This window comes from Cyprinus carpio, chromosome B1, assembly GCF_018340385.1.
Source record: "Cyprinus carpio isolate SPL01 chromosome B1, ASM1834038v1, whole genome shotgun sequence".
NCBI classification, from domain to species: domain Eukaryota; kingdom Metazoa; phylum Chordata; class Actinopteri; order Cypriniformes; family Cyprinidae; genus Cyprinus; species Cyprinus carpio.
Genome location: NC_056597.1, coordinates 37,432,064 through 37,459,691, shown reverse-complemented (window position 1 = coordinate 37,459,691; position 27,628 = coordinate 37,432,064). Strand labels below are relative to the sequence as shown.

The following is a 27,628-nucleotide window of genomic DNA, read 5'->3' as shown; positions in this document are numbered from 1 at the left end:
CTCATGATTAATGACTGTGTTTGATCAATGTTTTTGAATCCTCAACTCTCTTAAAATTTTTCTTCTTAAGATCCAGTGTTGAATGCTTTGAAACAAAAACACATTTGCATGCATATATGTTTATGCATTCATTAATTCTAAGAATAAGTAACTGACATAAAACAAGAAAATTACTTTTTCTATGATTAAATTTGATAATTAACTGTTTATTATGAATTTTAATGCAATTTACTGTGAATCCTCTCTTAGTCTCTGCAGCAAGAGACTAAGAGACACAACCTAAAATAAATAATCAATCCCACAAATAAACTACAAATATAACAAAAAATCTATTTTAGTATTGACATATACAATCAAGTATTGACATATACTATCATAGTTTTATTTTTATTATTTTGAATTAGTTTTTATTTATTTTTAGGGTTTCATTCCAACTGTAGCGATTTTCATTTTTTTCTCAGCAGAAGCCTGTCTCCTGACTCCTCTTCAAACACGGTATAGGACATTTACAGTAACCAAATACAGTAAATTAAAAAAAAGAACAAATAGCAAATGATATTTATTTTGACATTAATTCATGACACTTTAACTTGGTTACAACTCTCATAATGTATCTGATGTTCTTGTACTTTTTACTTCTAGCCCAGGTGTCTGTGGAGGAATTGTTGTGATTCTCCAACCAATAAGGAGAACGACAGAGCAATTGTCAGTAGCGCTTATATATAATATAATAATAATTATTTATTATTATTATTTAGGTAACCAAAATGTCATTTGAAATATGTAAACATAAATGTGATATGCATCTAATTATCCAGGTGCATACCATTTGTAACTTAAATGTGCATGACTTCCGGTGTCATTTGTTTTCATTTATTTTAACTTTAAAAAAACAGATTGTTATGCTGTTTGATATCGCAATCTGGAATTTGTTATCATATTTTTAAAGTATTATTTTACTTGTTTCTAGCACAAACAGTTTTACAGTTTACTGCATTTGTTACTGTTCTGTAACTTCTATAATGAATCATAGTCTCACACATTCACAGAAAACAGCTTATAATTCTGAATCTGTGTATCTTGGTATCAGTGTTACTCAAAAATGTAATATATTACTCATTGCTAGTTACTCCTGTCAAAAGTAATTTTATTACATTATTTATTACTCCCAGCCACTTTTCCATTTTCCATAATTTTTGCAGCCTCTGAATTCATGAAAGTTACAGATAAATAAAAAGTATAACTGACTCAAATTGATGACAAGCCACAATTTTAATCAACTTTTGTTATTTAATAAAGCAGCAACATAGTAAAATCTGCAACAGGGCTCAAGCAGGTAAAACAAACCAAACATGTTGAGATTCGCAGTAGACAAAGTCTTAGTACCACTGCATGTGATAGTAATGTTTTTGTCATCATTTCTCCCTACAAAATTATAATAATGGCTGTATTTCCAGCCGCTGTATGACGAAGTTAGCTTGCTGCTTTGGCAGTGATTATGATAATTGATTTTTTTGAATGGTGACTGTAATATTAATACTTAAATTTTATTAGTAATTGGTTACAGTACTAGTTACCAGGGAAAGTACTATTATTACTGTAATGCATTAAGTAGTTTCTGCCCAACACTGCTTGGCATGATGATGACTTTCCACTGTATTGTTTTGTATACTGGGTCATGCTCATAAAGGCTGTGTTTCATCGCGGCTGCATGATGCTTGTGTTATTGTGTGTTTTCACTCTCTGCTCGTCTGCAGGCCGCTGCGAGGTTCAGTCTGCTGAGGTCACGGCAGAAAGCACACACGTCAGTCAGGACGCCGTCACTGACCTCACTCTCATAGGAGACTTCAGTAAGGTGGGTTCTGCAAAACCAAAATTAATATTAAACATGATATTAAACAAGATAAACGTGAAGTTTATTCATAGAGAATTCAAGCATGAAAAGCCAGTGTTTGACTGACTTCTGACTTTGCATTCTGCACTTTTTAAAGAAATTAATGCTTTTATTCAGCTCAACAGGTCTTAAATTGATCAAAAGTTACAGTAAAGATGTTTATAATGTTATTCCAAGTAAGTGCTGCTCTTTTGAACTCTGTATTCATCAAAGGATTCTGAAAAGTGTATCACAGTTGCCACAAAAATATTAATCAGCACCTGTTTTCAACATTGATAATAATCAGAAATGTTTCTTGAGCAGCAAATCATTATATCAGAATGATTTCTGAAGATCATGTGTAACTGAAGACTGGAGGAATGATGCTGAAAATTCAGCTGCGCATCACAGAAATAAATGACATTCTACAATATATCCACATAGAAAACTGTTGGTTTAAATTGTAATAACATTCACAATATTACTGTTTTTATTGCATTTTAATGAAATAAATGCAGCCTTGATGAGCAGCAGAATGAATGTGAATTCCAGTTACAAATTTTCATGCCTTCTCAGCTGGATTGTGTTTTTAGATTAACATGTACATTTATACATTTAGCAGATGCTTTTATCCAAAGCCACTTACAAAAGAGATTAAAAGGTGATATGAGTCTGAAGTTGGTTCTGAAAGTGTTTAAGAAGTTAAAGTCAATTCATGTTTTCAGTCTTGATTCAAATGGTTTCCATAGCAACACCTGCTTTCTGTCCATCAGGAGCTTCACTCTGTCCGCACTCATACTGTAAGTGATCATCAACATTTTCTAAGCTAAAGTGGATCAAAAAGCTCTGATAATAACATGATTTTCTTTGCAGTGTGGAATGGTAAAAGAGTCCCATTTTAATGTAATCTCATATTTAATGATCAGAGATCAGTTTGGTCCTGCAGTCCAGGATGACCTCATCGTTGACTGCCATGAGTACCAAGGAGGACACATTAAGGTACTTAATCTTAAATTATGAATGTTTTAATGTGATGAGGTCTTTCAAACCAAGGTCCAGGCTCAATAGAAATCATTCTAATATGCGAATTTGCTGCTAAAGAAACATTTCTAATTATTATCAATGTTTAAAAGCAGTTGTGCTGCTTCATATTTTGTGAAGAGAGTGATGCATTTTTTTTCCAGGATTCTTTTATGAATATAACATTCAAAAGAACAGCATTTACAGTCTCTTTTGTAACATTATAAATGGTATAAATACTGTCACTTTACATCCATTTCATGCATCCTTTCGCAATAACAGTATCGACTGACTCCAAACTTGATATTTTTAATAAAATGCGTTTTATTAAAACAGATCTAAAGTGACAGTAATATTTCTAGATTAATGTCACACTGAATCCTTCTGCAGGGCGTTTGGTCTTCATATCTGAACCTGTACCTCATTCAGGGAGCAGTGAATCTGTACACCGAGTCTCAGATCCAGCAGGCGGTGCATCAGGCCTCAGCGGGAGCCCAATGCTCGCCTCGAAACACCTCGTCCTGGAGGATGAGGATGAAGGGACGTCTGTCTGACTCACTCCCAAAGGAGGACCGCTCGTCGCCACGGAAACCGATCATCTTCCACTGCGAGTTCTCATCGGAAAGAGGCCCACATCTGTGAGAAACACACTCCACACACACACACACACACACACACATGTTTGTTTCTGTGAATTGTGGGGACTTTCCATAGGCTTCTATTACTTTTATACTGACCAAACGATATTTTTTATCCCCAACCCTGACCCTAAACCTACCCCTTACAGAAAACCTGTTTGCATTGTAACACTGTCAGATAAACATCATTTACTATTTTTTTTTTTCAAAAAAATTTCCCTCTTGGGGACTGCAGGCCGGTCCCCACAATGTCAAAAATTCTAGGTTTTAATATCCTTGTGTAGACATTTGTTCCCCACAATGTAGCATAAACAAGCACACACACACACACACACACACACACACACACACACACACACACACACGGAGTGCGTTTATGATGACACACGCTTCTTGGGGTGTAAAAACTTTGCATTAGCACTTAAAGAAAAACATGGTCAGGTCAAAGTGTTTGAATTTTTGGCTCCCAAATATTTATCAGTTTTACTGGTAGTCCACTGTATGAAGAATTTTTGGGTATAATATGTCACAGTTTAGTTTATTTTGCTATCCTCACTTACATAAACAAACTATAGTGTCCTGCACCCACTAGTAAAAAAATATCAAAAATGGTGTCTGAATAATCTCTCAGCTAATCAACTAATCTGTAGGTCTTTGAATAAAGTATTTCAAACACACACATTGTGGTTTATTGTTTTTTTTTAAGTAATGAAACGAAAATATGCTACATTTTCTTCTACATTTATACAACAATACCACATTAAAGGGGATGAAAAGGGGTCTGTGAAAATGTTTAGTTAAAGACAAAATCGAAAAAACTAAATAAATTTATTAAAATAATTCAACAGATAATAAAAAATTATTTAAATAAATACTACATCTAAAAATACACGTCTATAGTAAACAAAAAAAAAAAAAAAAAAAAAAAAAAAACAACGTGAAAAAACATAATTGAAAATAATAGAAATAAACATTTTCCAAATAATATTCTTTTTACTGTATAAATTTGGCTTGTGCAATGCAAATATATATATATGCTTTTTAAATTTTAGGATTTTAAAGAAAAATCCCTACACTACATTATTTAAATTAAAATATATAATGTTTAAAGTGAAAAAGTAAAATATTTCGAACTTCCACAACAATAATAATAATGTTATATTTTTATTTATAAACATGTAACGTTATACCGTTAAAATATTTAAATATTGCACTTCCAACCTGCTTTAAAACTACAATTTCTTCTTTTATACTTATGACCTGTGTTATGATGATAAGGTCGCGTAGTGACGTCTCTTCCCTCTGATTGGTCGCGCGCATCAGGAAGCGTTGTGTTCTTGCGCTGTCCTCCTTTTACAAGAGACGACCTCCAAACTCACCGGAGCGATATTTCCGCTCACCGTGTCTGCATCTCTCTTCCGCCTCCCTGGGCCGCGTCTCCTCCGTTACTCACGAGCATCCCCGCTGTGTTTCCGAGCGCTCGCGTGCAGACCGCGCGTCATGGCCGCGTATAAGCTGGTGCTGATCCGCCACGGAGAGAGCTGCTGGAACCAGGAGAACCGCTTCTGCGGCTGGTTCGACGCCGATCTGAGCGAAACCGGAGCCGAGGAGGCCAAGAGGGGCGGCCAGGCCCTGAAAGGTGACCCGAGTCCGTTTATTAAACCGGTCTTGTGTGTGTGTGTGTGTGTGTGTGTGGCCTGCGGAGATCAGCGCACTGCAGCAGCTGTTAATAATAACGCAGGATGGCTCAGAATCGTGATGCTCTTCCTCATTTGCTCTTTAGCTACTGAAATGCAAGATTTTTAGCTTGCCACAGCGTTTCAGAAACCTTCAACTATAACACAGAATCATGATAAGATTGTTTAAAAATACGACATTATGACATTGAGTTCAGTAATTGATTTTTATATGTCTGCTTTTTGATAAAATGTAATATCTTCTAAATTATCACTATTGGGGGGAAAACCAAAAAGAGGAAAAGGATGTTGCTTCACTTATCTGTCAGTACCATATTTAACAATATATGAAAAATCAAAAAAAAAAAAAAAAAAAACCTGTTGAAAAAATAAATAAAAAAATTCATTATTTTTTTTTTTGTATATGCAGCTATAACAATAATTATAATATGCATTCAATTATAATAATATTTATAATTATTGCATTTTTTGCAGGAAAAATATTTGGTTGTCAGAGCGTTGCTTGGTGGTTGCATGCATGTTGAGTGGTTTTCTTGATGGACCAAGTCTTGTGGGATCCAAAGTATTGCAGTCACAGACACAAAAAAAATCAAATAAATAAAACGCATAAATCCAAAATTTAACGATGCAAGTAAAAATATACTGCTCAAAATTTTAAAATGAAAGCAAAGTTTTCAGAATAGCAAACAATGGTCGCGGATCGTAAAATAATGAGTGCAAATCAAGAATTTAATAACGCATTTAAAAAAAAAAATAATAAGCATGAATCAAAACTTAAAACACATTTAAAATCATGTCTCAAAAAATCATAAAAAATCATCCAAAATTAAAAAAAAAACAAACAAAACAATGTTTACATTTCTTTTTTCTTGCTCTCACACACATTCTCCCCATAATTTTGCTTTCCCTTCGCTCTTGTTTCCACGTTCTGTGCTTGCTTTTGCAAATGTTGTGTTAGTTTCATGTAAATCAGGGCAAGTTTAAGCGTCACCTTTGGTCCACTAGTTCTAGATGCGCTTAATTAGTTGCCGATGCTCACAAACCACAGTCTTACTGACCCCGGACCTCTGAAGGGTAGTGCACATGCAATGTTCAGAATGATGCAATGCTGTTTTTCCTCTCCCTTAGATGCGGGTTATGAGTTTGACATCTGCTACACGTCTGTGCTGAAGCGTGCCATCAGGACCCTGTGGCTGGTGCTGGACAGCATCGATCAGATGTGGCTGCCCGTGCATCGCACCTGGCGTCTGAACGAGCACCACTACGGCGGCCTGACGGGCCTCAACAAAGCCGAGACGGCGGCCAAACACGGCGAGGCTCAGGTGAAGATCTGGAGACGCTCCTACGACATCCCACCTCCACCCATGGACCCCGAGCACGACTTCTACACCGCCATCAGCAAGGTGAGCAGGACACTGACAACCACCAGAAATGTGTCAATACAGCATGTTAGATTGATTTCTGAAGGGTCACGTCACGTGACACTGGATGTGATGTCGCTGCAGGACCGTCGCTACGGCGACCTGACGGAGGACCAGCTGCCCTCGTGCGAGAGCCTGAAGGACACCATCGCTCGAGCGCTGCCGTTCTGGAACGAGGAAATCGTTCCTCAGATCAAGGAGGGCAAGAGGGTCCTCATCGCTGCTCACGGCAACAGCCTGCGAGGAATCGTCAAACACCTGGAGGGTGAGAAACCCTCTCAAACTCCCTGAAGCTCAGGCCCTGATCTGTACACCACACAGTATATAAACCTAAACACACACAGAACAAGTCCAAGAGGTCTCTTAATCCATCGGACGCTATGAAATCCACTTTATTTTTTCTTAAATTTTCTGGATCCTTTTTTAATGGTTAAATTAAATGTTAATAATCAAAAAGCATGTCTAATTAATTTATAATTCTGAAATTTAGACATTTAACAACAGTTGTGTTTAACAAAATGTTTAGGGCCTTGCGAAATCAGTTTATTTATTAATTTTATTCATTCATTCATTTTTTTTATTTTGTTTTAATTTTTCTTAATTCCATTTTTTTATCCATTTAAATTTTCTGGATTTAATGGTTACATTGAACTTTTGTAATCAAAAATATGTCTAATTAATTGAAACGATAACATTTTACAATTGAACAATGATTTATTAAAGGTTTAACTGAATTAAGTCTAAAAAGCACCCCCCTCAATTTTATTTACTTTTAACCAAAATTCTGTTTTTCATTTTAATTTTTTCTGAATTCCGTTTTCTTTAATTGTAATAACCAAAATATATTTTAATGAATATATATATACAGGGTGCGATTTGTGAAATAAACAGAGGGGGGGATGCTTTTGAAAATTTTTATGAAATGTTTTTAATACGACGGAAATTGTATTTGCGTCGCAATTATTATTATTATTTTTTTTTTTCAGAAATTCTTTGTTTTAATTATTCTGAATTTATGATTAAATACAATTGTATTATCAAAAATGGTTGTAGTCAAGAAAAGGCATAAAACATTAAAATTTTAAAACCCTTCTGTGTGAACTTCTCTTGAGTTACTCATCCAAAATTCTGAAACTCTCTTGAGTTACTCATCCAAAATTCTGTGACATTCTGAGTTATACTGAAAATCCGTTTTCATCACTTAACCTCATCCAAAATTCTGTGACATTCTGAGTTATACTGAAAATCCGTTTTCATCACTGAATTCCACAACTCCATCCGCATTTTCCATGTCAAGGAATTCTTAGGCCTTACATGATGCATAATTTTCACAAGCTCTTAATAATATTCGGAGTAAAGGTAGCAGTTTTTCAAAACATCTTAGCAAATGTATAACAGTGTCCTGGCAGCCATCCATAATGCTTTATATTTGCATCTATTTGGTTATGCTAATAATTATATCCCGTGTGTTCGCTCCAGGTATGTCAGAGGAGGCGATTATGGAGCTGAATCTGCCCACAGGAATCCCCATCCTTTATGAGCTGGACAAGAACCTGAAGCCCGTGAAGCCCATGCAGTTCCTGGGGGATGAAGAGACGGTCCGCAAAGCCATGGAGGCCGTCGCCGCTCAGGGCAAAGCCAAGAAGTAGACCTCGATTCACACCATCCTCCTCAAAAACGCAATCATTGTTTGACCATGAACCTAGAACCAAACCACTGACCAATCATTAATTTCCTAATGCTCTGAATCGGGACCATCCTTGTAATAAAATTCAATTGAAGCTGCTTGGGTATGTGTGTAAATGCAGTGAACCTGAGCCACAGGGAGGGATTTTAGCTTTACGTAGTCTCGGCACTGAAGATCCACGGTCGCACATTTTAAAAGATGGCACATGTGTTTGTCTGTGATGGCATGCTTTGACCACTGTTGCCAGGCAACGGCATATATTAATGACCAGGTGGGCTGCAGAAGCGGTGCGATTCCCCGTCTTTGCGTGATTCCTGCTTTGCACCGCTGCTCTTTATCTCTCAGCACCCACACAGATGCTCTTGAATCATCCCACACTTTGAAGTCACTGAAAAGATCTGCGTAACGGTTTGTTTTTAGGATTCACCTACACCTAGTGTGAAGACTCAATTTCTTCTCACTTTTTTCTGTGGTAAATATCACTGTATGATGGTGTCGTACTATAATGTGTTTCTGTCAGTACGTGTCTGTGTTCAATAATCATTGTTGACAAGTCATAACCTAGCAAACCATTGTTGAATATTGTTGTCCCAGAAAATATAGCACTCGGTCTGTCTTGTACATTCCCACTTGTATAGCAGATAGTTATTTTGCTTGACTGAAAGATGTAGTTATATGTACACTTGCGTGAGTTATGAGATGTGCAATCCCTAATAAATGTCGGCTTACTTAAGCAGAAAAAAAGTTGCATGCTGTGAATATTTTCTTCTGATTCCTAAAGATAAAAATACAAACATATCTATCACAATAAATCACAAATAAATAAATCATTAAAAAAAAAAAAGACTATACAAAAGATTACTAATTTAAATAAATGCTGTTCTTTTTAACATTTTATGCATCCAAAATTCCTGAAAAAATGTTATCACAGGTTTCAAATAAAATAAAAAGCATCACAACCGTTTCCAACAATTCTGAAGACTGGAGTAAATTCAGCTTTGCATCACAGAAATAAACTATGAATCAAAAAAATAAAAAAAAATAAAAACAATATTAAAATAGAAAACCATTATTTTAAATTCCGATAATATTTCACAATATTACAGTTTTTTTAGTGTATTTTTGATCAAATAAATGCAGCCTTGGTGAGCAGAAGAGGCTTCTTTCAAAAAACATCACAAATCTTACAGAACGACAGTGTCTCCTGAACTACGCTTTTAATTTCAATTTTTTTTTTAATAATATATGCTAAGAAATATACAACAAAGGTATTACTATAAAAAAAAGTCCAAACCTTTTTAATTCAACATGTCTCCCAGTTATTTGCAGCCACAACAAATATGGCGGTTTTCTCAAACCGAGTATAGCGAAGTGACCAATCAGAGCGCGAGTTGCCTTCTGACTAATAGCCAATCAAAGCGCGCCTGTCGCTTCTTGAAAACATGTCGCCCATGAAGCTGTGTGTTCCAGGTGGGTCGTTGTTATTAACATGTTATCTGCGCGTCCTCGCGGGCTTATCGATATAATCGTTGCAAGGCTTGTCTATATGTTCTTTGTTTATGCACAGAGTGATATTTTAGGAACTTTGATGTGGGTAGTAAAAGTTGTGAGCAGTTTGATTCCTCTACAGCGTTCACGTGTGTTGCTGTAGGGCTGAATCATCCGCACGCGCAGCACTATTATGACGTTGTAAACCCATAAATATGTTCGATTTCGGTCAACATATGGCAGAAACAGCTGATGTTGATTGGCTTGCTTGATGTAAAAGCGTACATGTGATATTCTGTGAGTGAGTGAGTGAGTGAGTGTAGTTTTGGAGGTGTTTGCAGGGTTTAAAGACTCGTTTGGCGAGCCCTGCCCACCGCCCGGGGCGCGAGCGCTGCTGTCATGCATACCTGCCCTAAACCTGCGGTGAAACACTCACCTATGTGCCTCTACACGACCGACGCGAGCTGTTTTCATAACCTAGATTGCCCTGGAAACCTCATTTACATCAACTCATCGACATCTGTTTTAAGTTTTTGCATTTTTGTAAAAAAAATGTTTTTTAAATTAATTTCTCCTGTACAGTAGTGTGTGTTTTATATGATATTTGGGGTAAAATTGTGTTTTTAGCGGTGGGACCAATTTTCTTAGCGTATAAACTTCCTCTTATGTTTTGACGACGCGATTCTGTGAGTCACAGTTTGTAAATGGATATTCAAAACAAAACAACACTATATTACCAAACAACTCTATACTACCAGATACATGTTAATAATTCCAAATACTAAATAGGATTTACTGATTCCAAATTACATGACACAAATTGTAGTTAGTAACATAATCCATTACATTACTCATTTTAGGTAATATTATCAGACTACTTTTAGATTACTTTTGACCTAACTTGTTTATCATATTGATCTAAATAGGATAATCTTGTATCATATTGATATAAAAACACAATAAAAAAGAAAATGTTACATTTGTTATTTACATAATGACGTAGATTACGTAAAGGTTTCCTTAACTGGGGTTCTAAGTTTAATGAAAATATAATAATTAAGTAAATCATAAAAATGTAACATTAAAATCATTTTAAAATAACAACAATCCAAATAAAACCTTTTCTAAACGGGATCTGGTTTTCAGTTGTCTGTGTAATCATACCTGACCAGTAGTGACTGGAAACTGGAAGGTTGTCTGGATGTATAAGCAGTACAGGCTATTTTAGAAAGAAACATTTAAAAAAGGAATTAGTGAGAATCAGTAAATTATGAATATTTTTTTGCTATTGTGTGAATAATATTTAATCAATAAAAAGGTAACTGTAGTCTGATTATGAGTATTCCAAAATCTACTTTAACCTAATTACAAGTAATTTTAGGAATCTGAGTATGTAATCCAGATTACATGTAATGGGTTAACACCCAGTTTTGTGTATTACAGACAGTATTTAAACTATGGAAACATATTTCCTCCACGGTGTATGAAAAAGTAAATGCGACTTCTAAATCTCACAATTCTGACTTTTTCCTCACAATTTAATTTGTATCACACAATTCAGATTTTTTTCTTTCACAGCAGAGAAAAGATAGAATTGTGATATTTAAAAGTCAATCGCAATTAATTATTATTTTTTTCATTCTGTGGGAGAAAAAAATTGCAAGATATAAACCCAGAATTCAGACTCAGAGGGAAAAAAAACTCTAGGCTAAATTGTGTAATGTAAACTCACAATTGAGAGAGAAAAATCAGAATTGTGAGATTGAAAAGTCTCAGTTACCTTCATTATATTTTATTGCATGGCAGAAATGAACTTTAATGATCTTTGTGGTTAAACTGTATTTTTATGTTTATTCCTGTCCTATATCCTTCCATTGAATGTGCATTACTGCACATGATCTGTGTGTTTTACACTCAGTTTGATGTGGCTTGGTTCTTCTGCTGTTGTTCACGCAGGTGAAAGGCTCTGCAGCACCGAGGACTGTATCCCCGGGACCGGCACGTATCTGCGGCACGGCTGCATCTTCGCTTCGCTCGCGGGATACGTGCTGAGGAAGAACGAGGGAGAGGAGGTCAGTTCATGTACCGCACAGTCACTTTCATTTAAACACAACAGTTTTCTTCATTCGTAAGATTTATCCACCCATGCTTCTTGGTAATCCAATAGTGGAATTGTATTCTTCATAGCTCCCGGTGATTTCAGTCGTTAGAGAGACAGAAGCACAGCTTTTGCCTGACGTCGGTGCCATTGTCACCTGTAAGGTGAGAGTTCTGTACAAAACATCACATCATTGGTGTTTAATGCTATGGTCATATCATATCTACAGCCTTACGGCGTGATGTTTTATTAGATTTTTCTGTGTATTAAATCTACGATTGTTTCTTTTGCAGGTGATGAGTATCAACCCACGATTTGCTAAAGTCCACATCTTATATGTGGGGTCGACACCGCTAAAAGACAGGTTTAGAGGCACGATCAGGTATGAATTATTTAATCTTCTATCAACCTCTAATTCTAATATCAGAATTAGCTTTATTTGTCAACAGACACAAAAAAAACACATAGTGTTTTTTAAGCTCCTCTCGGTGCATACATACATATCTGACATGAGAACAGAAAACATTTTTTTAAATAATAACAATGTGTATGAATCTGGAACAGAAGATTTATGTACAGATTTGTGCATTGTTTTCTCTATATACAGCTGTATAAATAATGAGATATGCATATGTATTTACATAATGCTCGAGATTAATATCCATCAGATGTCTCAAATAGCCAAACTAAGTTAAGTTTCATTCATATTTGAAAAGCAGGTTCTGTTGGATATTTTATTAACAGTAAAATATTCAGTCTAATGTTAAACACTGTTTGGGTTGGATTTCTCCAGAAGAGAAGACGTGAGAGCGACAGAGAAAGACAAGGTGAGCTCATGGGAATTTTTTTGTTTTGTGGTTTAAAAAAAAAAAAGTGCATGGGAAAGATGATAATACTATTAAAAATTGTTCAGAAATATCTGCAAACATCCAATATGTAACCCTTTTTCAAAAAGTGTCATGTATTGAATTGCTCTTTTCAGGTGGAGACGTACAAAAGCTTCAGGCCAGGCGACATCGTCCTTGCAAAAGTGGTATCCTTTATGCTCTATGAAAAGCAGTTTTTCTTTTGTCATGGATGTGTTGCTCATGACCCTTGACCTCGGATGTCAGATCTCTTTGGGCGACGTGCAGTCGAACTACCTGCTGACCACAGCAGAGAACGAGTTGGGCGTAGTTGTGGCCCACAGCGAGGCGGGTGAGAGAGCGTTCAAACAGCATGCACTTTAAAAGCAATAGTTCACCCAAAAGAAATATTTGAAAAATTTACCTGCCCTCAGACCATCTGAAATGTAGATGAGTTTGTTTCATCATGGGAGCAGATTTGGTGAAATGTAGCTTAGCATTCCATTCCAACCTGTGGGTGAGGACATTTGTATTTATAAATAGTTAACCCAAAATGTGCATTGTTCATCACGGTCTGAAATCTCTTCCCGCAGGCGCTCAGATGGTGCCCATCAGCTGGTGTGAGCATGCAGAGAGGCACAGTGTGGCACGCACACACGCCAAAGAGTTTCGCAAGGTGGCACGGGTACAGCCGGAGTACCTGCAGGCCTGAGCCACGCCCACCACACCCGCTGACCACACCCACCGGAACACACAGTTTCAAAGACACGCCCCCCTCGAGCAGAACTCCCAACCAATAAACACATCCTAATACTAACACTAATAATCTAAAACTGCATGACAAACACACTACCATAAACAAAACTAATTGAATAACGCATTCATTATGCCACAACACACCCACCGTAATTTAATGTAGTTGCATTACTAAGCAGTATTCTGGCATTCCTGATGCTCTGACACACCCGTGATTGTAATGTCACATGTGCTTTTGGAAGCTCTGAAACGTGAGTGTGGAAGGTCATATTTTGTTGATGGACTTCCACTTCAAATGGTCCTGAATGTTTAGAGCTTCTTTAAACACTGAGTTGGAACAGTTTATGGGTGAATCTTAGTACTCTACCGACCTCAGTGTGTACATGGAAAGGAAATAAGATAGATATTGTGTAAAGCAACTGAAGCCATTTCATCACAAAATCACATGGAAAGGAAATAAGATAGATATTGTGTAAAGCAACTGAAGCCTGTTTTTACGACATATTTTTTGCATTGTATAAATGGAGCTCCAAAACCCACAGCTCTTTTCCAAATGTGGAAAACTGGAATTACTATTGTACATTTGTCACAATCACATTTTTATAGATCACAGACCGGTAACATTGCAAAGACATGGGATTTGAAGTTTATAGATCAGTAACATTTGGCGGCACTGTTTTCTAACTCTTTGAAGCGCATGAACCGCAAAAATTAGTCACCAGAGATGAATTTACTCTTGCCTCTTGCTGCTTTTATTCAGAACATCTGGAAATGTCTTATTTGATACGTTTTCTTTATTCTGTCTTTTGCCTGTAACCATTTTGAGAGGTCATGTGTTTACAAGAGGAAAAAAAATAAAGGTGCGTTCCATTTGTCCTGAATGTTGCTTTGTTGTTTGCAATAAAGATGGACAATTTCAATACAGGATTTACTTCAAGTCAAACGATATTTTCCTGTAGCTCAAACAGTAAGGCTTGTTGTTAGTGATGCCAAGGTAATGGGTTTTAACTCCAGAAGTTTGGGATCAGTAAGATTTTTTTAAATAAATAAATGCTTTTATATAGCAAGGATGCATTTAATTAGTCAAAAGTGACTGAATAAATTTATGTTAAAAAAGATTTGTTTTCCAAAATTAAAATAAATGTTCTTTCGAGCTTACAGTTTACAGGAAATTATCAAAGTTTCAACAAAAAACATGAAGCAGCAAACCTTATTAATATGAGACTTGTCATAATCAGTTGTTGTTCTCGTTGAATGTTTCTTGAGCAGCAAATCAGTATATTAGAATGATTCCTGAAGGATCACGTGACAGTGAAGACTGGCACGGGTACAGTAATGCTGCCACGCCCACCACACCCGCTGACCACACCCACCGGAACACACAGTTTCAAAGACACGCCCCCCTCGAGCAGAACTCCCAACCCAGTAACTGATTGGAATTCTAGGTGTGAATCTGGATTGTCAAGTGCCTGTGATGCCACTACTAAGGTACTATGAAAAGTTCAATGTATTTTGCAGTATTCTGGCAGTCCCTCTGACACAGCAGGTTGTAATGTCACATGTGCATGCAAGTGAGTTTATGGGTGAATCTTAGTAAAAATTACTAATTTTTAGAGCTTCTTTAAACACTAGTTCGAACAGTTTAAGGGAGAATCTTAATAAAACTTACTACAAATGGTCACATCCAAAAACAAAAACACATAGATATTGTGTAAAGCAACTGAAGCCTGTTTTTACGACATATTTTTTGCATTGTATAAATGGAGCTCCAAAACCCACAGCTCTTTTCCGAACATGGAAAACTGGAATTGTACTATTGTCACAATCACATTCTTTCACAATGGGATTTGAAGTTTATAGATCAGTAACTAACTCTTTGAAGCGCATGAACCGCAAAAATTAGTCACCAGAGATGAATTTACTCTTGCCTCTTGCTGCTTTTATTCAGAACATCTGGAAATGTCTTATTTCTAAATGGCTTATTTGATCCCAGTCTTTTGCCTGTAACCATTTTGAGAGGTCATGTTTTATCTAGCAAAAAAAAAATAAAGGTTGCGTTCCATTTTCCTTGTTGCTTTGTTGTTTGCAATAAAATGGACAAATAATACAGGATTTACTTTCAAAATATTTTTTGTAGCTCAAACAGTAAGGCGTTAGTGATGCCAAGGTAATGGGTTTTAACTCCACAACATAAGTATGCAATAAAATAAGATTTTTTTAAATAAATAAATGCTTTTATATAGCAAGGATGCATTTAATTAGTCAAAAGTGACTGAATAAATTTATGTTAAAAAAGATTTGTTTTTAAAATAAATTGTTCTTTTGAGCTTACAGTTTACAGAAAATTATCAAAGTTTCAACAAAAACATGAAGCAGCAAAACTTTTCAATATTGATAATCAGAAATGTTTCTTGAGCACCAAATCAGCATATTAGAATGATTTCTGAAGTATAATGAAACACCCAAAAAATTAATATTTGAAACACATGAATGAATTACATTTTAAAATATAATCACATAGAAAACAGTTAATTTAAAGTGCCCTTATTAAAGGTTATGAAAAGTTCATATTTTGGTTTTGGGAGGGAGGGTTTTGGGAGTACTCCAGTGGTGCTCAACAAAATAAAGGACAAAAATGCAGCTCAAAAGAATCAATTTTTGCTCAACGATTAATTTTTCTCCATATAGTGGACTCCAGTGGTGCTCAACAGATTGAAGGTTAAAAATGCAGTTTCAATGCAGCTCTAAATGGCTCAACACGATACCAGCCGAGGAATAAGGGTTTTATCTAGCAAAACAATTGGTCATTTTCTTTAAAAAAATAAATATTTATAAACTTTTTAACCCCAAATGCTTGTCTTGTCTAGCTTTGCGAGGTGCATGCATACTCTGTCTGTGGTTCAAGACAGGGTATGTTTAAAAACTCCTAACACTTTTATCCTCAACTTCAAAATCACAGCGATGTAGGATGATTTTGAAGTTCGAGGAGAAAGTGAGTCTTCTCCACAGGAATCCACTACGGTGCTTGAGGGAGGGCAGGTTCAAGTTTCCAGCTTAAGATTCATTTTAATTACTCGGAGTCCACGGTGCACTTTTAGATTTAAAACAATTAATCATATTCCACGGTGCACTTTTAGATTTAAAACTTTGCAGGATGTTTCCATTCATTTACAGCTGTGTTACACAATGCATGAAATGTCATTTTCAAAACTGTAATAACATTTCACAATATAACCATTTATACTGTATACTGAGCATAAAATTTTACCAACCTCACGCTTCTGAACACTAGTGAATATAAACTGAAAGCAATGGCACTTTAGATAAAACTTGCTAAATGCATCAAATGAATGTAAATGACAAAATAAATTAACTCATATCTCAAAAAGATCAATAATGCAATGTCAATCATGATTACCCAAGGACAGCTCTAATCCGGTGTCTTAATTTGCTGTTGTGTAATCTCATCTTCTAGTATAAACTTCTTGGGCAAATCCAATGATAAATTAAAATACATCTCGTGATATTTCACCTGAGTACAACATCTCTCAGCACCCAAAGAATTCAATCAGATTTCAAGGAAACTTACGAAATACTTTTTATGGTGGGTGATTCTGAGCTCCTTAAGTTTCCAAAAATAAATTCCACTTTGTTTCATACATTAAAGAAACAATTCACCTAGAAATTATCATTTTGTCATCGTTTACTCACCCCTGCATCATTCGAAACAGATTTCATATGGCTATTCTGTCATTTTTGGAGCTTGACTGATGTGATTACAGCACATGTGCTTGTAAACGATGTGAGGGTGAGTAAATGATGACCGAGAGTTCACTTGTGAGTGAACTATCCTGTAACTCTCAGTCATCGAATCGCACTGAGTTCCTTGCATTAACATCAATCGCAAACTTCTTATTGGACGGTGCCGCGAACCCCAATCCGGCTCCTTTATTCCTGAAGTCCATACGGCGGCTCTGTGCACGCTCAAACTCTCCCAGAAGGCCTTGCTGCAAAGTCTGTTGGCCTTCTTTCCCCAGCGCCATGCTGGCCTGGCCAGAGGATCCTGTGAGGGGCTGGCTGCTCTTTTTAAACCCGCCCATCAAGCGCAGGAACTTGGCCTGTCTGTCAGAGCTGTCGAACTGTGCCGTGCCCCACTGGCCAAGATTCTACAAACAGATCAAAATCCATTCACATTACTGATTACACTATCCATGCAGCATACATGCAATGCTCTTACACTCTTAAAAGTAAAGGTATTTTATTGCCATTGATGTAAGACCAAAATAAACTAAATGCAAGTGTTCTGATGTGAAACTGACCGGCTCCGGCTGTGATTCCATGTCAATGTCCCTCTGTAGGGCGAGTCTGCGCGCCTGTGGAATAAATTATTTATTTACGGTGTACACAGTATGTGGTAAAGTATCATTGATCAGCTGGTGCTGTACCTGATCTATAGAAACTTCATCCTGATTTCCAGGCTTTACTGACAGGAACACAACATCAGACTGAGCGCAGAGAGAGAACACAATGAGATGCAGAGAAGTAAGTGTGTGATTCACCTTTGACTTTAAATAAAACTACTAGCAATTCATTTAAACTCGGATGAATGTGTTACACTTTCCTGAAACATACAGAGCTGGGTGAATCTCAAAAAACATGTCACAAAACATATTACAAATGATATTTGTCATAAATAAAAGTAAGCTTATTTATAGGACCGCAAGGTTTTTTATGTGAATGTGAATCTCATTTTCATTATTTTATTATGCAAAAAAGATATATATATATATATATATATATATATATATATATATATATATATATATATATATATATATTATACTTGAAAATGTGAATAAATCCTCCAAGTCATACATTTTTTTAATATCTTTAAAAAAAAAAATGTATAGCCTGAATGCACTTCTCAATATTTTTTTTATTATTTTGATTTTGGATGAATCATGGCCTGCAAACTTTCTTGACAGTTTTGTTATTTGGACCCTGTTTAAACTTAAAAAGATGATGGGATAATTTGAATAGTTGCCTTGGTAATTCTAAAACTGAAATCAAAATAAACTGAAGATAAACAGAAATATATTTAAAAAAATGGGGGGGGGGCCTTTAACTAAAATTAAAAAATTAATAAACACTATGTAAGTATATAAATAATACTAAAATATAAAAAACCTGAAAAACATATTATGTAATTAAATATCCACTCTGAAAGTCAGGTTAATTATCATCACAGTGACATCATATTGTAAACAGCCAATCATGATCCTGGGTTTTGTCCCAGCAGAATGAACTCAGTAAGACTCACCGCTTTAATCGCTCTCTCCATGGTGGTCTCATGATGCTCTTCTTTAGGTTTTTTCTTTTTAATTTTTTCTGGGGTTTTGTTTCTGTCGTCTTTCCTCCCCTTCTTTCCCGCCAGTTCCTCCTGGACCTCAATGACATCATCAGTCCTCTCCTTGACTTTCTTCTTCATCTTCTCGTCCGATGGTCTCTCCTGTCCTCCGTTGGCGTGAGGACGACTCTCACCTTCATCCACGCTCTTTAATTTCTTCTTCAGCTTTTTGCTTTTTTTCTTTGAGCTGATCTCATCAGGCTCCTCCTCTGCTGAAGATTTCTTTTTCTTCTTCGCCTTTTGCTCCACGCCTTCACATGCGTCTGCTTCTTTCTGCTTTTTTCTTTTCTTCTTTATCTGTCCATCTGCCGATTCTGTGTTTTGCTCTCGTTCTGCCACATCATCGATTTTTCTCTTCTTTTTCTTCTTTTTGACCATCTCCACACAGTGTCCCAAATCAGCCTCTTCTTCTTTGACCTCTGCCTCCTTTTTCTTCTTTTTCTTTTTTATACCTTCCACCTCTTCTTCATACCCCTGTTTCTTGGCTTTCTTTTTCTTGGACACTAAATGATCTCCATCCTCACTGACGATCCCTTCCTCTTGGATCCGCTCTGCATCCTCCTTCATCTTCTTCTTTTTCTTCTTCTTTGTCTTCTCAGGAGCATCACTGATGTTTATATCCTATCTCTCTTTACTGAAGTCAGAACGAACGCATTCAAACAAACACACATGTCCACCCCCTCCTACATCCTCCTTCACTTCTTTTTCCTCCTCTCACCTCTTCTCAGCTGCATCGCTCCCCCGCTTCTCTCCATCTCTGATGTTTATGATCAGAGGTTCTTCTTTTTTAACAACAGTCTGGACGGACACATCATGACACGCCGGCACATTTGCATCTCCTGTATCCTGAGCGTCCTCCAACTTTACTTTTTTCTTTTTCTTCTTCTCCTTGGTCGCCCCGTCAACTGCCATGCCAACTTTTGTCAACCAACTTCTCAAAAACCTCTTGCTTTTTGCATGCTTTAGGTTCTTTTCATTGGTTTTCTTTGTTTTTTTCTCTGATTTCTGATTCTGGATCAGCCTTCACCACCTGCAGCCACAGTAAACACATTTCAGACAGGTGAACTACATATAGTCCCATGCAAACTTACATTCATAAATTATAAGAAATAAAAAATCTGTATAAAATTGTCATTATTCAGTTCTAGGCTGGTTGGGTCGAGAAGTAAACACATAGACATGACATTAGTTTGATGTATGTGTGCAATGACAGCTTGGTTTCGTCTTTTAATGTATTTTAATCTGTTAAACACATTTGAATCTTGCCCAATCATCATTAGAACAACATTGTTAAATCGACTTGTTTCGCTAAACACACTTATTTGCCGGTAACGTGCATAAATACGCGCAGCTACAGCGGTTTAATATTCCTCGTTTAACTCCTTCAAAGCACGCTATTATTTGCGTTACATGTTTGTTTTATTACTTACTCGTTTGCCACACGTGGGAACGCGTTCCTTTAGACTCTAATCCGGAAGAAGTCGCTCATCATTTCCTTGGTAACGCCTCCACGCGTCCCTGGCAACAGTGACCGAACAGTGACAGTATGCGCATGCGCACGACGCGACATGCACAGAGTGACAAGAGACGCTTTGAAAACACGGTAGGATTGTTTATTGGAATTTGTTTCAAATATAGACGTCAATTATAGGGAAAAAATACAACGATTCTGTGCAATAGATGTGAGCAGAATGAAGAGCGAACCCAGCCGTTTACACTAACCATCATTATTCTGTGAGACTGCAGCTTCCAGACACGGTTATAACACAGTATTGCCTCACAAGATCAAACACGGCATCACATTTATAGATGAATACCATCAACTGCATCAGAAAGACTGACAATCAAGCGTGCAAAGTTTGGAAAAAAAACATCAAACGTGATATCAGAACTAAACTAGGCTGAAAGTTCGACTTTAAAAAAGCTTTAAAAGAAGATGCTAGTTGAACAACTTTATACAAAACAATTAAAATAAGTAAAATAGTTTAATGCATTTCAAAGTTGATAGATTTTGATTATATATGTAAAGTGGAATGCAGGCAGAAGACTTTCTAAGGCTAAAAATTAATGAAAATCTCTCTCAACAAAATAACTTACTTCCTTAATACACATTTCTGCTTACATTTTGAATCATTTATCTGTGCGTGTGTCATTGGCCACTGATATAAAATGCTTTTTATTTTTGGCAGACATCACAAATGCCTGTTTTCCCCTCCAGTCAGTCAGTTCACATTGAATAAACAAATGAATGACATCTATTCTCTCACATTCAGAAACGCGTCACGTTGTGTAAGTAAATGGTTTACACTCCCTCTCCTTTCTCTTTCACACATCTCTGTTTATGTAAATTCTTACAGGTCCTCATCAGTGTGATTTGTCTGATTCATTTAATCTAAACAGAGTGATATCGAATATGTAGCACATCCTTTATTTTGTATTAAGCGCTTAATAGAGAACATGTGCAAAATTAGCCTGCTCCCCTGCTGAAAATGTCCATTAACTTCAATCAGCTCTTTTATTAGAGGAGCATTTCCAAATGATTAACATGGAACGTTAATAAAGTGCCTTTAGACCCTGTGAAGTCACCCAAACTCAATCCTTTTAGGGGCCCCGAGAGGACATTATTGCCATGGTAACCGCTCTCACCACAGATGCCTCCCAGTGAAGTTTGGAGGGGCGGTTGGGATCTGGAACATAAAGCGTGAGGTGAATTGTTTGTGAGACTTAGGCATTAAAGGAGTGTTAATGTGTAGTATTGTTACTGACCGGTCCAGCGTTCATGAGCAGGGTCATCTCGGTGGGCTGGTAAACGTGACTGCGGAACGGCACAGCGGGACGTATCAATCCGTTATGATAACCTCCAGTCTGAAGAACTGCAAAAGACAATATATACAATATATTACATGCTATTATGTAAAACAAAGGAAAAAAGAAATGAAAATCTGTATTTAATAACTCTAATCTGGCTAAATGGAATAAATAAGAAGAAATCTATATATTTTTAAATATATGGGCAATTAAATGATTTTGAAAAGCTTCAGAAGTTTTACATTTTCCTAATGTTCTCAAAGGGCTGTTTTTGGCAGAACCAAATAATAACGTTCTAGAAACGTTTTTATAACCATCAACTAACCTTTCCAGAACGTTGCAGGGAGTTTTTTTTGTAGCAGCCTAGAGAACCTATATAGAATGTTCCCTTATAGTTACCTTTAGGCTTTTTATAACCATAACCTAATCTTCACAGAACGTTGCAGAAAGGTTTTTGTAACAACCTAAAGATAACTTACACAAAACGTTCTCTAATTCTTATTTTTAGGTTTTATTTTTAGAACCGTAAACTATCCTTGCACATGTTTTTTTATGTGGCACCCTACCTGCACTGTGCTCCTCTACGGTGTACGCCTGACTCTCTGCGAACGGAGCTCTGGGATTGGTCGGCCGCTCGTCGTCATGGTAACTTTGTGCCGTTGGCGGCTGAGGGGTGTCGTAGTAGTTCTGGCCGGTGTCTGTGTTCCTCTGACTGGACGGACGTAAGCACAGGTGCGTTTCTGGGATAGCGTGAAATAACAGCAGCACCCAACCCTCGGTCACCAAGGCAACCGCTAATGCCGGTTCATCCCAATCCTTCGCTACAGTCGTGATGGCGGCGTCTCCGTACAGATAGAGACCGAGCCAGGCGACCCAGAGCAGAAGCGAGGACAGACATGAGAGGAAAAGCCAGACAGCGTTGCACCTCCACTTCATACTCTTCCTGCTCGACTCCTCTCTGTTGCTCCCTCCGCACAACACCACAGCCAACGACAACATGCTAGCAGCTAGCAACAACGCTAGAGCATAGCTACACACCAGCACAAAGTCTAAAGGCAGGTAATCGCAGGCTGCATGTCCCTCGCGGACCACCGTAAGCAGCAGCCATTCTCCAGCAATGATGCCTTGAACCACAGTGAGTGCGAAAGCCAATCCGGTGAGAGAGCTGCCCGCTGGGCTCCGCCTCCCTCCAGCCAGCTTCTTCAGCCGCACGCCCTGCACCAGCAAACAGGAGAAACACATCGCAAACAGAGCCCCCCACAGCCCGCGGCGCACCATGCACAGCACCTCGCCACGCCCCACCAAGAAGACCAGTGATAGGCTGAAGAGACCCATGGTTCCAGCCAATAGGAGGAGGAGAGGACCGACACCACAGCGCTTCTCTGGTTCCGTTATCATTTTCAGCTTGGCTAAAAGAACTATGGCCAGGATCAGAGCGGATACGGTTCCGCCGCATGCTATGGCCTCCAGCACCACGCCCCACACGGACTCCAGATCGCACAAAACTCTGTAGGGTGGGTCCACTGTAGTGCCACACCCATGAGGAGGGGGCGGGGCCATAACCTTGGGCGGGTCCTCAAGAGCGCAGCAGGTAATCAGAAAGAGAATGACGATGAGAGTGGGCCTTAGAGGCATGGCTGGAAGAGAAAAAATACAGTAAATAAATATATTTTTTCCATTTGTTTTTCTGTTTAAAGCCCAAACTATACTTTGTTTTTTACACGTACAGTGCGTGTGATGCAAATTCTGTCACCAGAATAATATGCACATACTGTGCACACACCACCAGAATAGTATATATGCGCAGACTTTGTTTTGGACTAATCAGTTGTTCCACAAGGTGGCAACACTCACAGACATGTATAGATCTCCCATTCGACTGCTCCAAGCATGTATAGAGGCATCCGCCATCTTGGAATGGTCAACTTGACGTCATTCAACATACTATGCATTCGCAGACCATCGGCTGTGCAGGATTGTGGCATCTTTGAATATTCATTGGTTACTATGGTGAATGACGTCAAGTTGACCATTACAATATGGCGGATGGCTTACGTATAGCAGCCCATAGAAACAGTTGCTAATGAGGCATCTACATATACATATCTATGGCAGCACTGGCCCTGGACGTTTTTTTTTTTTTTCAGTAGAAAACAAAACTAAAGAGATGGAACAACAACAACAGACACCTGCACTGAGGGTGTTAAGAGATAGCCACAACTTTAGTTTAAAAGGGTACAAAGATATTTTATTGGTCATACCTTCTGGAGAGAAACGGTGCAGACACTGGACAAACTTTCTAGAATGCATGTGTCAGCTTTCTGATTCGTGTATGGAGTACATTTTAAAAGCCTATGCTCGCGACTGTATGCATATGCTGGCATACACATACAAAAATCTATACTTTGTGCTTAAGGATTTCAACTTTTTTTCCCAGTAAAAAGACATAAACCAAACCACCAGCTCTGAGATGAATCACAAGAAGTGACCATTTTCTTGTGAAATATTGCAGTGTTTATTATAAATCATTAATCTGTGCATATCATTATTTCTTTTGAAAATAATTAATATGCCCTCTTAATAAAAAACAATAACCTTCTTCCTCCATTCGCATCTACGCCTCTTCTCGACCTCGTGAAATCAAAATTGACTTTATTTACTTAGCACACATTGCTAGTCTTGAGGTGCATAATTAATCTGTTCAAGGTAATAAGAAATAGTTTGTTTTGGTAATCTTTAATCAAAAATTTTCTTCCGCTCTGAAATAGCACTCCTTCTCTGATGACGTCAGTTTGAAGGCTTGGGAAGAACATCCTTAACCACAGCCGTTAGGTTGCGATGAGTCAGAGATGAGAGGATGAAAATAAAACTCCACCCTCTATTCAGTATTCAGTTTAAGTTGGAAATAAACAAAAAAAAAAAATACAACCCAAAAACTAAAAAATCCTCCCTTGGAGGGAAGCATTCCAGGAAGGTATCAAGGCACGTCTGAATCCAAAGTTATAGCTTTTACTTTCTGTCTCATGAGAGACCTTCATCTGATCGATTTTTGAAGGCAGCATAGATGTTCTTCGCTGCCTTTGATATCCCACAATCCTGTGCGTTCCATTCCATGATGGTGGATGGCGTCTGAAAGTTGCATCTGGTAGGCCTAGTCAGTTTTTTGTGTAAATGAAGATTTCTGACTAATTTTTTGTGGTTTTTATGTTATTTCCAGTGAGAAATCAGTAGGCCTATTATAGTAATTAAATATTAGTTTAGTTATTACCTATTTTGTTGTAAATCATTAAACCTTTACGCTGCCTCAGAAGCCTATCAGTTTCATCAGATCAGCAAATCAGTTTCATGAGGTGCCTTCGTGCAAAAATGCTGCTTGCAAAGTCAATAAGGCAGCAAGTCAGCCTTTCGGATGCAGCCAAAGTCGGCAGCAACTTCACGCGGATTTTAATCAGGTTAGAAGCCATATTGGAATTTAACGCAGATGAAAAAAATCACAACTTTCAAAAACCCATTACACACACTAATTTTCACAACTCACAACATTCAAAACTTTTTAATCTATCAAACATTTTATCGTTTTCATCATTTTTCACTTTATACCTCACACAAACAATATCACAAAACAAAAAAACACTTTATCCCTCACATAAAAATCTCAATTTCTTTCAGTCAATGTGATCGCTACAATTATCCAATCTTCCAAAATTATTTTTTTTTTTTTTTTTTTTTTATAAAAATCTCGTACGAGAATCCTTGTTACAGGATATACTTAACAACAGGTAAGAAAACACAGTCGCATTTACGGTTATGGTAAGTCAACGACAAAACTGTACACTTCTTTGTATTCTTTAAATTAAAATTTAATTAAAAAACAGTATACAACATACTGATGAGTCACTGAATATAACTACAAAAATATTGTGTGTATTAGACTATAAAAATAAGTGTGTATTACAGAGTGTAGGTACTGTAGGCAGGCATTGCTGTAATTTCCAGTTCCAGAGCAACATCCACTTCTCTGGTTAGGAATTTGGCTATTAAAAACATATATATAAAGAATTATATATATATATATATATATATAATATATATATATAATGAAGAATGGAATTTTAGCACATTTGACTTTTGAATTTTTTGTTATCTGGTTGTGCAATTTATGTGGTTTCTAAATAAATGTAATATATAATAAATAAAATACAATAAATGCTATGCTGCTATTTCTTGCGGATGCATTTGCTCATCCTCTGCTGAAGAGTTGTAAAAGCCGAGTGTAAAGATGAGTTTGTCTCTCATCCTCTACCCCTTATAAACCCCTGACAGTTGCTATGGCAACCAGAGGAGCGCGTGGGCTGGCCTAGATGGAGCTGCACGCAATTTATATAAAAAACAAGAAGTCAGAATACACACGCACACAAACACACACATAAACACATGCACAAACATGTACAACTTCAGAATCAAATTTTTAAGAGTTAATTTAAAGACAGCAAAACCATGAAGTACAAGGGTTAGAGGATAGATCTGCAGTTAAAACAGTTATATAAACCGCAGACAGCAATAGGTGTTACTCACCTTATGAGACTGTATTTAAGATAAAGCCTTGAAGTCGATATGTATTTATTAGTGCAGGAGAGTTTCTACACACATTCCCACAATCCAAATCTCTTCTTATCGTGTGAGAATTATCCTGCAAAATACAAACTCCTGCACTGACATTGCAACCGAACGCCACGCTTTTTCTTGGTGTTAATAGTTGAAAACCAGTGACAGAAACCAGCTGATGTGCGTCAGACAGCTTCACACCCACACACTACATCTGTAAGAGAGCATCCTTATTTCTTGATTTCACTGCTGCTGCTTCTTTCTTCCAGCCTCTTTCTGACAGTGTTAAACCTCCTCTTGCAGTGAGAGCTGTTGCTGCGCAGTTTGCTCCGTGGATCCGTGTGCAGTTGAGGGTAAAATTCACGTCTGATTGAATATAGACCTCACTGGACCGCTGTAGTCCATCCTCACTTGTCACATGCATCTCTCTCTCTGAAGGGCTTCATTTGCAGCATTGTGATTGCTGCTGATGCAGAGCCTTTCAATAAACCACAGCAAACTCCTCAGCAATCATGCTTCTCACAGTCTCATGATGATCCAGCGGTCAAACTTCTGGCCTAGAGACTTCCAATTAGACCTCTCACTGTCATAGACAACTGACAGGCCACACACACACTTACACACTCATGGCCAGGTTTGTGTCCACGTGCGATGTCTTGAGGGAGTCTTATGTAATAAGGATCCCAGAGCTTCAGGTCATACGTGTCCATTAGTGTGTGTGTGTGTGTGTGTGAGTGTCTCTTTAAGTAGCCTTCAGATAATCCTGTCCAGTGGTGCAGTGAGCCATCAGAGTATTACAGAGAGTCTCCTCAGCTCTCCTTTCATTATGTGTTGGTGCTATATTTTGTAACCCGTACAGTGGATATTAACTGGGATCTGAGAAGTAAAATGTAATAAAAGGTACACAATTCTAATGCCTACAAAACCTATACTTTCATTGAGGCCTTACACACACACACACACACACACACACACACACACACACACACACGTTTGTTTCTGTGAATTGTGGGGACTTTCCATAGACTTCTATTGTTTGTATACTAACCAAACTATATCCCCAACCCCAAACACAAAACACAAACCACAAACCATTTTTAAACTTTAAAATAAAAAACAAATAATAATTTAAAACATTTAATCATTCCACGTTCCACAATGTCAAAAATTTCAGGTTTTACTATCCCCCACAATGTAGCATATGTACAAACACACACAAAAAAAAAAAAAAAAAAAAAAAAAAAAAAAAAAAAAACACACACACACACACACACACACACACACA

At 37.3% G+C, this 27,628-nt stretch overlaps 5 protein-coding genes across 8 annotated transcripts in view; 2 read left to right on the top strand and 3 right to left on the bottom strand.

Moving 5' to 3' along the window:
- LOC122135992 (lipopolysaccharide-induced tumor necrosis factor-alpha factor homolog) overlaps positions 1–27,628 on the bottom strand; it is a 613,569-nt gene that overhangs the window by 546,392 nt on the left and 39,549 nt on the right. The gene's annotated exons all lie outside the window — the stretch shown is intronic.
- On the top strand, positions 4,825–8,425 carry LOC122135989 (phosphoglycerate mutase 1-like). Its single transcript, XM_042717376.1, has 4 exons — positions 4,825–5,170; positions 6,357–6,631; positions 6,734–6,914; positions 8,129–8,425. The coding sequence occupies exons 1-4, from the start codon at positions 5,032–5,034 to the stop codon at positions 8,296–8,298; spliced, it is 765 nt and encodes a 254-aa protein (XP_042573310.1). The 5' UTR covers positions 4,825–5,031; the 3' UTR covers positions 8,299–8,425.
- Positions 9,712–14,993, top strand: LOC109057685 (exosome complex component CSL4-like). 4 transcript variants are annotated; one of them, XR_006153841.1, is made up of 9 exons: positions 9,761–9,806; positions 11,772–11,896; positions 12,012–12,086; positions 12,216–12,304; positions 12,716–12,749; positions 12,905–12,955; positions 13,035–13,119; positions 13,361–13,537; positions 14,923–14,993. XR_006153841.1 is itself a non-coding variant. In XM_042717379.1 (9 exons), the coding sequence occupies exons 1-8, from the start codon at positions 9,779–9,781 to the stop codon at positions 13,477–13,479; spliced, it is 606 nt and encodes a 201-aa protein (XP_042573313.1). In that variant the 5' UTR covers positions 9,761–9,778; the 3' UTR covers positions 13,480–13,524; positions 14,909–14,989. The 4 variants fall into 4 exon arrangements, 3 of the variants coding, with proteins under 3 accessions (XP_042573314.1, XP_042573313.1, XP_042573312.1); XM_042717379.1 differs by having other exon boundaries at positions 13,361–13,524; positions 14,909–14,989; XM_042717380.1 differs by lacking the exon at positions 14,923–14,993 and having other exon boundaries at positions 9,712–9,806; positions 11,781–11,896; positions 13,361–13,563.
- LOC109057638 (lysine-rich nucleolar protein 1) lies at positions 16,953–19,562 on the bottom strand. The gene is made up of 4 exons (XM_042717374.1): positions 18,844–19,562; positions 17,969–18,028; positions 17,843–17,896; positions 16,953–17,689 (listed from the first exon to the last, which is right to left on the bottom strand). The coding sequence occupies exons 1-4, from the start codon at positions 19,495–19,497 to the stop codon at positions 17,384–17,386; spliced, it is 1,074 nt and encodes a 357-aa protein (XP_042573308.1). The 5' UTR covers positions 19,498–19,562; the 3' UTR covers positions 16,953–17,383.
- Positions 19,650–27,020, bottom strand: LOC109057686 (G-protein coupled receptor family C group 5 member B-like). The gene is made up of 5 exons (XM_019074916.2): positions 26,314–27,020; positions 22,305–23,375; positions 21,697–21,803; positions 20,361–21,617; positions 19,650–19,960 (listed from the first exon to the last, which is right to left on the bottom strand). Exons 2-4 carry the CDS (start codon positions 23,371–23,373, stop codon positions 21,573–21,575), a joined length of 1,221 nt encoding a protein of 406 aa, XP_018930461.1. The 5' UTR covers positions 23,374–23,375; positions 26,314–27,020; the 3' UTR covers positions 19,650–19,960; positions 20,361–21,572.